Raw genomic sequence first — 13121 nt, 5'->3', positions numbered from 1 at the left:
TGGTAACAACCTAGAGCACACCCCTCAAGTCCAGAGATGTAATCCGAATGCAGCGATTTCTTCGGTCGTTAATTCGGAAAAAAACCTAGTGCGGCTCTGCCTGGCTACGTTAGCTAGCTGTTTATATTTGCACCTCCAGGATATTAGCACCTCGAGGAAAATGGCGTATGTATATATATATATGGCGCGCGTTGCATTGTGGGTAGCTCGTGACGTCACTGTGTGAAAGAATGCACAATTTAATGGATCCAGACTAATTGATCACATTTCACAGCTAACGGCTAATTCACTTGAAAATAACTGTTACAAAAACAGACAATACAGGTTTTTTTGTATGATCTTAGCTACCTATCTGGGTTAGCATTCAATTTATATTCAATCACGCAGCCTTACTTCCCGTTAAGGCTGAACACGCGGCCCACGCTACAGCTTCTGTGTAAATGGTGCACGGTTAAATTTGGCAAAAGTGTGCCGAGTATATAAAAAAATGCAAATATGTTTTTTCACCTTATTAGTGTTTTAATAAGGTCGAACTTAAGAGTCTTTCTAATGAGCTGGTGTTCAGGCATGTTCATAATTCAACGCGTTTCTTCCAACGTTCTCAACATTTTCATTTCAAAATGTCCTTACAACAAGGTCAGCCATTCACATCTTTCATCACATTTTTACTCTTTAAATACTGGAAAGGTTTTTTGTCGAGAACGTAAAGCTTTAAGTCAGACAGCCGATGTGAGATGAGCCCTGACACTTTTAGTTCTGCTTGGCTGGCCGCCGCTTATCCTAAAGGGATTCTTGTTTTTCTTTTTGTGTGCAGGGGTTTTAAAAAGGCACTATCATGCAAAAAAGATAGGTGCTGGCATTTAGTTAACAAAACTGTTTGGGTTAGTGACAGGGAGAAAAAGTACTAAAAACGTGTCGAGCTTGAGGGGTCATCCCGTGACACAGTTGTTTAAGACGAAAACCTCATGGCCTTCACGTTTCTTCTTTGTGGTCAACCGCAAATAGTTACATGACAGCAAATGTACAAACTATACAGAGAAAAGCTTTAATTCATTATTCTGTCTCTGTAAAGTGTAATGTGCCTCGGATAGGGTAACATTTGTCCCTAAAGTAGAGACATTTTCAACTGGATGCCAAGGACCAATTTGTTTTGCCAAAAATCAGCGGCAGATTGTTTATCTCCCATATCTTACAAAAAGTTATTTTGACATCTGTCTGTTATTGTTCTACAAATGTTGGGCAATCAGTGCACCTTTGCAACTCCCTGCAAAACATGCTTAGGCAACAGGACTACTTGGTCAGGTTAAGGAAAAGATGGTGGTTTGGGTTTTTAGTAAGTCAGGTCACAAAAGTTATAACTCAACATTAACCATCAAACAGTGTCATGGGTTAAAAAAACTGTACTTGTTATACCCATAAGGGCACCCAGACCTTTTCACTATGCTCTGTAAACTGTATACTCTTAAACATTTGAATTGTATAGTTGCTATCATGGTTTCTGTCTCTCATTACTGTTATAGTTCATACTGTAAATAACTTTCTGTACATCACTAACAAAAAATAGTTTTTTGTTTGGTATTATTCTCAATTTCTGTCATTTTCTTTTAAGTTGAGTGTACTGACTGAGACGCCTTTCTTTAGGAATATATCAACTACAGACAGTACATGAAGAGTAACACCTGACAAGTGCAGTGTGTCTTCTGTGCCACTGCTGCTAACATTCATCCATGCAGAACCAGAACTGGCACATTGACACTCTGCCTCTGTGTCCCAATCTCTGCTTCAGGCAGCATGCTGGCTGACATACATGTGTAGAGCTCACAGGTTAATAGGTAAATATAACTGGTATTTCAAACTTAAGCGGGTAAAATGAACAAATATTACCAACTGCCTTTGAGTTGCCATTCATCAAAAGAACAATCCCCCAAATGCTCCAGCTCGGCAGCTTCCAGGTGTGAATATGTGTCTTTATATAAATGTTAAGCACATGGGTGGTGGAAAAAGAGTGTTTTCTCAAAGAGATCTTTCTCTGTGTGAAATATTCATGGTTTGATGAGTTCATAACACCCCTGCTGGTTCCAAAATGTTAACATGATCATTACCAAACAATATTAAACATTATTCTCTTCTGCCTAATCCTCTAAACCTCTTATTGTCAGTGCTGGGATAACATTGTTAGGTGAGGGAGTTGCACTTGATTAAGAGCCATGTGATAATTTAATCAACATGGTTTAACTCTTCAAAACATTACAAAAAACTGATTAACATTAGAAAAATATCAGAAGAATATCATGAGGTGTCTAATTAAAAAAGGGTTTATCATCTGGGGAGAATTAAGGTTCTCATATCATTTAATACTGTCGGGATCATCCCCAGAGAGCCATGCATATGACTATTTTCAATAAAATCAGTCCTTATATTTCAAGACACATTCTCATAGCGTTTGTCCAGGGCAAAAGGTGAAGCTTGTGGTGGCACCGTAATCATGAACGATACATTTCTTAGGAACATGTATACCCATAACAGTCTGGCCAGTAATTGTTTTGATATCAAAGACATTAACTAACAAAACAAGCAACTAACAGGACATCCTGAAGCCTTGCAACTAGGAGGATATAGCTGAACGTAGGAGATTAGATTGAAAAGGATGATGAAGAACATGTACGCAAAAACCCAGAAAATCAAGATTATACTTTAAAAACGTCAACAAGTATGAAAAGCATATAGACTCACGCTGTAGAGGATTTCCGACCAGCCCTCCATGGTGATGCACTGGAAAACTGTCAGCACCGCAAACCCGATATTGTCAAAGTTGGTGATGCCAAAGTTGGGTCCCTTCCAGTATTCTCTGCAGATGGTCCCATTCGGACACAACCTGGCCGGGGGCACCAAGCCACAAGGCCAGTCTGCTACTACCTCATCTGACACAGAGAAAAAAATGATTAGGGAAAGAGAATTAGATCGATAGGCATATTCATATTCAGGTCCTTTTTCATTTTAAACTTCTTCTTACTGTGTCTAATGGATAGACAGATGGTAGGATTCATAGTGAGATCTCAAAGTACTATAATTATTTAAAAGGTTTTTTTTCCTCATGCCTCCATTTGAAAAGTTAACAGAAAGTTAACAACAGCAAAACTATGTTTTCGCTCAAATGTTAGTGAGTAAACAGTCTCGCTACTCCTCCAGACTTCTACATGTAAGTGTTTATATGGCATAATACTAAGGAAAATGCATTCGAGGGAACAAAGGGCGAGTCATTCAAATACAAATGTTAATTTAAAGTGTAAACATTCTTTTAAGCCACTGAAATGATTCCAGTACTCCAAAATGCTAGCAGGTTTTATTCGGGTCCTATCACCTCCTTTCTTTATCTGCCTTATATTGCCCTGATATCTCCCATGATCTCTTAACTACTAATCATAAGTCATGCCGATAACACCTCCACAGGGAAACATCTAGCAACATCCTCCCAGGTGCCCCGCCCACATAGACTTCTTCTTCTCAATAGAGACCATTGACCTATGGACCTTATCATGCAGAGTGTGACTGCAGCCTCATTCTGTCAGTCATTGCACGAAGCCTGCACCACAGGTGAAGGCCGGCACAGAGATGGACAGGTGGATGTGGAGCTCTGCTGTGGCTCTCTCTTCAGCAGCAGGCTCCAGCAGAGCGGCACCCGGCCAGCAGCCATTAACACAGCCTCTCATCTTCCCTCACAACATCTGGAAGTAAACTATTGGCTCCTTTCCCCATGTATTAAACATACATACATATGCTGTTAATGGGTTCTTATTTCAGTTGAATTATTCCACTCCATTGATGGTGCGGGTGAAAGTTAGTGGTACTTTAAGATAGTGCTAACACATGAGGGATGACATCTAAGTTGTACCTTATCGGAGTGACTGGGAGAATTGAAGATACCATATGTTCAAAGGGTGGTATTATTTACCCCAAATACAAACAAACAATTGATGAACTTATGTAACGAAGTTGTGGGCACATACTGCAAAGGAGGTCAACCAAACTGAACAACATTAGCTAGCAATGACCAAGACTGAACACAAAGAGGAACATCTAAAATGGCAGATCAAACAAATAGTATGTTTGCAATTAACCACAACAGGAAAGTAACATAGTCTAATTAAACTAAAGACCGAGATCTTAGTTATACTTGCTCTACATCTTTCTTTCTATCCAGTGGAGCATACTTGTTGAGCGTACAAGTGCACACAGATACACAGTAGAAGATGGACACTTCAGGTAATGAAGTAAATCAAGATGATCTAGTATTAAACTGCACTATACGTATGTTTCTTTGTCTAAAACATGTTTTTATACTCTGTCGTCCTCCCAACACAAAACGTTGTACTTGATGAAACAAAAACATGAAATAGGATATGACTTGTAAGCAACAATAAACAAAAACTTGATAAAGATTTCTGAGTTTACAGAAGTTGTGTTTTCAGGGTTACGTCAGATCAAAGTCAACTCTATTGCCACTCTTCTGTTTGTGTGCCACAGACAGGGAGATCGAAATGCTGTGTCTTCCAATCCAAAGGTTATGGAGGTAGTGGTCTCACTAAGTGAGATGTGTCACTGTGTGCTTGACTGAGCAGGGATTACGAGGTTACAGGGAGGAGGGAAGAGAGAGTTATTTTAAAGGGTGAGCTGGAACACACGTCAGCAGATGGGGATGAGAATAAAGTCTAACAGATGCCATGTGCACCCAGAGTTTCATGAGGGATAGTGCCACGATCACAGACCCTGCCAGGTTTTAACGATGATTTGGAGAGCCAGATTGCACAGCCAACAGTAAAATGTGTCCTTTCCCTTTCCTTCGTACTGACAGGTGCTGCGTCAGCCGGACTCAGCATCCACGGGCGCTACAGGAGCATCTCGGTTCTCTACTTTCTTCTATTGAGTGCTGTTTCTAATGGATTGGGGATAACATTTCTTAATGAAACATTTACAAAGTGGAATGTCATATATATTTAAAATGTTTTTTTTCCATAATAATTTTATTTTTTATAATATTTGTTGTTTTATTAATGGAGTTGGTCATAAAAAAATTATGGAAAGGTTTCTTAAAATGCTTTTGTGTTTTTAATTCAACTCTGAGCCAGTAGGACATACCACCATAGAATATCACTCCTAATATATTCTGAGGGTTTTTAACAGTGGGGTTTGTTCAGTTATCATTCAGCCTGATTTATAAAACAATTCATGTCTTTTTTTTATTATTTGTTAAGTAATAGATAGAGATATCAGAAAGTCCCTGAATCTGGCTGCAACCAATGTGTATATTAGTTTTTCAAAATACATACAATGGACCACACATTTGATAAGACAACGTCTCATTGTTGAAGCCAGATTCATAATTAGTGTTTCATTGGCAAAGCCTCAGTCGATAAAATAACAGAAGAAGAAACAATTTCATATTTCCCAAAAGACAAAACAAACCAAGCTCCTCAACAACCTTGCACTCAAGTGAAGGGGAAACCGATGAATTCACACTTGAAAAAACACAAACATGCTCACACACACACACACACACACACACACACACACACACACACACACACACACACACACACACACACACACACACACACACACACACACACACACACACACACACACACACACACACACACACACACACACACACACACACACACACACACACACACACATGCACAGAAGAGCCTTTAAGGTAAGAAGTTGTCACCAGCGCTGCTCAGATTAATCAAACCCTGCTGTGTTTCTGGACTAAAATAACACGATAACACACGTACTGTACATTAGCAAGCTGTGACAACTGCTCACACCACACACACACCAAGACACACACCACCACACACACACACACCAACGCACACACCACACACACACAGACTGATGGACATATCCACATTGTTTTACAGCTGGGCCAGCCAATAGCCCTGCAGGCTCGCCTTTCACACTCTCTCTGTCACCAGCAGTTTTTATCACTTCCTCGCACAATGCGTAATTTCATTCGAGCCCACTGATTGTGTTCTCTATAATTACTATAATGCTGCATATAATAATACCACTGCGATAGTAAACTGGCTGTGACTGATGAGAAATGGGTTGTGTTGCTATGCTAACTCACACACCAGGGTGAGGCTTTTCCTTTCTGCCTCTCCCCCCTCTACAGTAGGTCAGTTCGTGTTGAGGGTCTTTGGTTAGTCTTAGGTGTTCTGTAGGTTTTAAATGTAACTATACACATGATTGTGTTCCTATTTTTGACATGATGTTAATATCAGTTGTAGTATTAGGGACCTTTTTCTCGAGCTTCAGGTGGCTTATCAGGTTGTCCTATTTCACATATATCCATTATCTCTCGTGATTGTAAGTTTGTTTGTGAATGAAATGAGTTGAATAATGAATTGATTCTTGGATAATAAAGATAGCTGGTGGAAATTGATTTGAAACTGGATTTCTGTTTGCTTGTTTCTTTACTTCCTATTAGCTCTTGATTTGGTTGCAATGAATGATTGTCAAAACAGGTGTGAACTAAACCGTGTAATGGTCTTGTAAATCCTCCTGCTGCCAATACATCAAAACACATTCAAAATGTGTACAAAAGTTGAAACTCTACAGTACGTATACTTCCTTCTGATGTAGGAGACAGAACTAGTGGATTGCAACCTCATTGACACCGTCTGAGGTAGCGTTCGATCAGGGGCCGGGGAGCATGAGAATTCATATCGAGATACAGTAGAAGCTATCAATCAAAACCTGAAGACTGTGAAACACCATTCATCAAAATCAAGATGTGAAAAATGGCTGTCAGAAATTCTGCTGTGCACATTGTGTGTTGCGTTGATATAAACACGCTGCCTGCCTGCCAGCGCTGTGAATGTGCTGCCACTCCTAAGCCGAACACAAACATACATACACGACTTATGAATCATTTATGTACGCCTGCATCCATATGCGATGCAATATTTGTTCTCGTGCGTAAAAAATGTTTACTTCAAGATGTGGCTCTCACCATCTATGAAGCAGGTGCTGTGGAATTTCCCCATGTAAAACTCCACCCCGATGATGGCGAACATGAGGATGGCGAAGAAAAGCAGCAGGCCGATCTGAAGCAGAGGAACCATGGCTTTCATTATGGACTTCAACACCACCTGGAGACCTGAGGGACAGAAAGACGAGGGAGAGGGGGGGGTTAGAGGGGCTGTTTCAAAGGATTATTAAAGTGTATTCTACCGTGGGTCTTATTTGAGTTGTTTTGTCTATCACTACATTATTTATAACATTGTACTCAATCATAAAAAGGCTGAGATCTGGGAACACAACAACATTGCTCCAATTAGGTGGAAGTTGGCCCGTAAACTCTGATCGTCTGACTAAGGGGATATTCTGCTACTCCAGTGATTAAATATCACCTGCTGTATGGACATAATGGTCCAACTACACAAGCTGTACAGTAATAGGCAGGCGCTTCCGTACCATGTCTTCCCGGACAAACAGACTCAAATTCAGTTTCTTTCCCAGGGCCATATGTGCACTAAACGCTGCTAATATTTAAATTATATAAACCTTCCGTGTAATAAACGAGGGGGATCGTGCAATTTTAATTTATCTATTATTTATTTATGTACATATTCCCTTTTTTTAAGTCCCATTTATTGTTTTTATAGTGTCTTGTTGTTTTTATATTGTCTTGTTGTTGCGTGTTGGCACCTTGAGTCTGTTATAATCTCGTTGTACTTGTACAATGACAAATAAAGTTCTATACTATACTATACTATACTATACTAATAAACGCAAATAAGCCTTTAAGAGGAGAACCCTGAAAAGGGTGACATTTTAAATGAATAAATATCAAAATGATATTTCTTACATGAAGGCAAGTCTTCTGAAGTTGTATGATACAATGTAAAAATGAGGCATTAACTTGCTAACTTTGGATGAATTTGGGAGCAATCTTCAGATAGAGTAGTTTGATGGGGTCTTTCTTAGCGTTTCTCTGAACTAAGACATGTTAATGGAGCAAAAAAGCCCCAAATCTCTGCGTGAAATACTTTATTTAGACCCATGCTTGGTGTTATTCAGTTTTCTCTTGCAAACTTCCCAATAAGACAATCCAACACTACCGTACTTTTCGGACTATAAGCCGCGACTTTTTTCCTCATTTTTTTTGTACAGCTAACGGCCACTAGGGAACCTCCTAAATCTATGGATTTTACAGGTCAAATTAACCACCTTTAACTCTATGGGCTCTATGACCGGTCCGCGCCCGCCACCTTTAAGCGGCGGGCTCTAGCAGGAAAAGCTGGAGGCCGGAAAAGAGTGAGACAGGTAGCGCGCCAAAGTAAAAGTGGAACCGAGAGACAGAACGAGAGCAAGACAGACGGACAATTTAGCTGCTGCGGCTTATATGCAGGTGCGCTTTATAGTCCGAAAAGTACGGTAGTTTAAATCAGTTGGAAATAAAGTAAAGAAGTAATCAACAGTTCGTACAAGCTCAATCTTCCATGGTACACGTATTGTGTAAATAGTTGTATGATTTTGAGTGACTTACTGGGGATTCCTGACACCAGTTTCAGGGGCCTCAGCACTCTCACTGCTCGCAGGGTTCGCAGGTCGAAGTCTGTACCCACCGTGGCTAGGATTCTGTAAACACACACACATGGACGGTTACACAACATTTCACTGTAGCATTACAAAATCACAGCATATGTTTGCAAGTAACAATGACTTCCTGTTTCATTTGCTTTTGTTTCTTTTTCAAACATGCAAGTCATACTCTTCAGAGCCCAGTGACACGTTATAAAGAAAAAAAGTAGTGGTTACGAAACACAAATATATTGAATTTCGCAATAAATAAAACAGAGGAGCATGTTTACATACACACACACACACACACACACACACACACACACACACACACACACAAGGACGTGCCACTTGTACTGTAGGTGAAAGCAGATATATTCAGCGCATGATGTAATCGTCACGTGATCAACCTACAGTATATGCTGTGTGTGTGTGTGTGTGTGTGTGTGTGTGTGTGTGTGTGTGTGTGTGTGTGTGTGTGTGTGTGTGTGTGTGTGTGTGTGTGTGTGTGTGTGTGTGTGTTGTGTGTGTGTGTGTGTGTGTGTGTGTGTGTGTGTGTGTGTGTGTGTGTGTGTGTGTGTGTGTGTGTGAGCCACAGAGACACAGCTGGCAGCCCTCATTACAGGCTGTACACAGAGGAGGAGACTTAAGTGCTCCTCTGAAACATTAAGAGAAAAAACCAAAGTGCTCGAGGCTACATGGAGAGAAGCGCAGCCGGGAATAATAATTTATCTGGAAAAATCCTGAATCTGGAAAAAAGCGAGGGCCATTACGACACACCTTGTTTGATTAGGCGTAGATGTACATGTTTAAAAGGTGGATCATTTATTGTTATTATCATTTTGGAAAAAAACACAACACTGAAATGGATTTTCTTTTTGTCCAATGCTGCAGACATGTAATGGATTGAGAGGTCAGAGTGGATTGATTATTAGACTAAATTGCCAGCTGATATACGGCATTTTTTTTTAAACGCATTTCAGTGTAAATTACATTATTCATAACATCCCAAATGATTATGTTTTTTAAACCTCTGAGTTAAGAGTTAAGTACAAGCAGGAAGAAAATCCTCAAGGGTACAATAGCTTTTATATGGAGGGTAGAACACACTCATACGCCTGAAATGCCACACACACACAGAAAAAGTGGAAAACAAGAAAGGTCGCTTAATGCTCCTTGGTTACCAGTTGGCATGGTAACCGATAAAGCACATCTGTGGGAATGGGAATTATCACTATGGGTGAAATCAGGCCGCTGGGATGGAAGTGGCTGCTATGTAATATACAGTATATTGTTATATACATATTTCATGCACAGGCTTCGCATTAATCAAATTGTCAGACAGTGATGGATTTCCAAAGGCTCCATTTTAATATGTTCTTATTACCCTTCAACATACAAATTGTGAGACCCATTTATCAAACTGTTTGGAAATGCAACCCATCTTTAAGAATAGGAAGTGAGAGAGCTGACTAAAAGATGAAATATTGATGAGGGCTGTAAAGACTTAAATTAACATCATCTCTCCATGATGCTGAACATCAAGTATACTGACTCTCCAATATGCTATACCAGTAGCTGCTGTCAGTTCAAGGCTGCCAAAGACTTTGAGATGCAATACAGCCTCCTTATGCTCACATTTAGAGGATACTGTATATGTGTCCATTTCTTATATGAAGATATAGAGTTGATTGATTAGGGAGGCAGACAGTGTCCACACATTTAAGAGGCTGAAGACGTTCCTCTTTAGTACAGCGTACAGTTCAAACTGTTTATAGACTCCCTTTTAAACATCAACAATGAACCCTTCATTTTATGGAATTATTATTAATAATCCCATAAAATGAATGAATTATGAATGATTGTATTCTAACTGTATTTGTGGCATTGTGTTTTGTACCCATTCATTGGTATTTTGTATGTATCTTGTCATTTTACTATATTCTCAGATATGTTTCTTGTTTTTACATTATCATTCATTTACTGTAGTTTGTGTTTTGTGATATTGGGCTATATAAATACATTTGAATTTAATTGAATTGAGGGACTCCATTCATTCCAATTAAAGTTGCCCAGTGGCAAACAATCGAAAAAGGCTTAAAGGTCCCATGTCATGGCCAGTTCTACTGGTCATAATTCCATTGTTGAGGTCTACTAAAATAAATGTATATTGTGCAATGTTCCAAACTCACATTGATTTCTCAGACAGCATCTCTGTATAGTCTGTGTATTCACTCTCTGTCCTAAACGGCTTGTTGGAGCTCCTGCCCCCCCCTCTCTGTGAGCCCAGTGGCCGTCTGCGAGACAGCGAGACACAGCGAAGCCAGCCCGAACACACACACACACACACCCGCATCCTGGCTGGGAGTTTGTGTGTGTGCCCAGGCTGAGTTCCGCGGTGTCTCGCTGTCTCGCCGACCCCACACCAGTGAGCCAGCTCACAGTGTCCCACCCCTCGCAGCAACGAGCCTCGCAACGTCCCGCGAGTGTGTGTGTGTGAGGAATTCCGCGGATTGGTCCAAACGTAACGGCTGCGTTACGTCACTATACCCAAGAAGTAAACAATGGAAAAAGAGAAATCTCCAACGAGGCGTTCTGGGGCAGCACAGACAGGTATTTTCTGTGTTAGAGTTTTACTCGCAGGTGACTCTGCAGACCGTTTACATGCATAAAAAGCTACATACAGTAACACACAAGGGCACGGGTAATAACCGGAAAAGCATGACATGGGCCTTTTAACGAGTGACACAATTTATGCCATGAGGAGTAGATCATGTAGATTTCTTAAAGTAACATTTGGAAAAGAAACTGATAAGTACTTTGCAAAAACTGTAGAGAAACTTAGAATAATGTACCCATCCTTCCTCCCAAAGCATTCAACTTAAGGAAAGACTGAACAACCAAGCAGAATACCTTTTAGCCTCACCCTAACTAACACTTAGGATACACCAAGCCACTACCAAGGTAACCCCAAAACACTGAGAAACGGGTAACCTAGCAATACCTAGCAAACTCTGTAATATTGAGCTTTTATAGCTGCTTTATATAACACAAACACTTCAGAATTACTGTAAATAGTGTTGTAATGGGAATTATATCAATAAAACTCTTAGATACCAAGATAATACTAGACAAATGAAAGACAAGCAGGAATAATCCTTCCACTGTACTCAAAGCAACAGTGACCTGTAGGAGCCAAATGAAGAGGATATAAAACATGAATCATCCCTCTGCGCAGTTTTATATCCTCAACAATCAATAACTCACTTTGTTCTGCTAAGTGCGCACATGTATGTGTGTCCGTGTGTGTGTGTTCATGTTTGCCTGAGAAGAGATGATTTGATGATTGCAGACAGACAGTCGGGCAGGGAGCAGGCTGGAGAAGAAGCCATGAGTTTTAATATCCCTATATCATCGGCACAATATATCGATGTGGGCGCCAGACACCGGCACAGGAAATATGGAGGGTGATGCTATCGTCTGACACACACACACACACACACACACACACACACACACACACACACACACACACACACACACACACACACGCCACTTCTCTGTGTTTCATCACACACAGGTACAACCACCAAAGGATGTCTGAGCAGGTAGCTTTTCTGGAGAATAAATAAAATAGGCAAATACATTTACTAAGACACATTCATACACACGTGATTTTCACACACAAGAAAGAACCCATTTCCTGTGTGCTTCATCAAATATATATCCAGCTGCGATTCAGCTTTTCTCGCTGGAACACAAATAGAACGTGAACTATTTTAACCTTGAAGAAACAATGGCAGAAAAATACTGAGAGATAAGAGTGACTCATGCTGCCCATCAAAACCTGTGGGAGGGAACACACTGGTCTGGTTTTCTATTCATCTATGAGAAAATACATGCAACAAATAAAATGACTGGTGGAAAGAGAGAACTAAGTACAATACTGATGCTAACGAGTGTTTAAACTAACAAGTCAGCCATAACAAGTTTCAGGGGGGAAAGACAGGACTTCTTGTTTGGACAGCTTATTGTTGATTAAAATGTGAAAGAAAAGTTTTAGGAAATAAACGTACCACTGGCAGGTAAATATAAAAAAAGTAACCAAATATCCAGAAAAACGACAAATGAAAATGAATGATTTTTAACTGTCGTTATGCAATACTTGGTGTTGGTGGAGATAAGCTGTAGGTGGCTTCAATCCTCCAGTCAGGAAGCTATACCACCACTGCAGAAGAAGTGGCTCCGTCAAAATGTAAAAAAACAACAACCTGACAGCTTTTAAAGCTCAGTAGTCATGACGCGTTATCCTGTTTTATCCACCCTTGTGCCCTCCTCGAATTTTCAACCTTTCGACCCCTTCGTGGCAAAAATGTACACGCCCATAATAACTGCTATTAAATCATCATACATGAATATTTGTTTCTTTTCTTTTTTTCATGAATCACTTAAACAGCTTATTTCGTACTCAAAACCTCCAAACATTCAATAATGTTCTGGATTTTAACCCTTTAAATGCCTGTTTA

At 40.1% G+C, this 13121-nt stretch overlaps 1 protein-coding gene across 1 annotated transcript in view; it reads right to left on the bottom strand.

The window, feature by feature from the left end:
- Window positions 1-13121, bottom strand: part of cacna1bb (calcium channel, voltage-dependent, N type, alpha 1B subunit, b) — a 210901-nt gene that overhangs the window by 127386 nt on the left and 70394 nt on the right. Inside the window, exons 3-5 of the mRNA XM_071204950.1 lie at window positions 8561-8652; window positions 7022-7168; window positions 2734-2921 (exon numbers count right to left, since the gene is read on the bottom strand). Of these exons, the coding sequence (XP_071061051.1) occupies window positions 2734-2921; window positions 7022-7168; window positions 8561-8652 (427 nt within the window). The remainder of the gene's footprint in view (window positions 1-2733; window positions 2922-7021; window positions 7169-8560; window positions 8653-13121) is intronic.

Source organism: Pseudochaenichthys georgianus, chromosome 12 (genome assembly GCF_902827115.2).
Source record: "Pseudochaenichthys georgianus chromosome 12, fPseGeo1.2, whole genome shotgun sequence".
In the NCBI taxonomy this organism is placed as follows: Eukaryota; Metazoa; Chordata; class Actinopteri; order Perciformes; family Channichthyidae; genus Pseudochaenichthys; species Pseudochaenichthys georgianus.
This window is presented reverse-complemented; position numbering and strand designations above follow the sequence as displayed.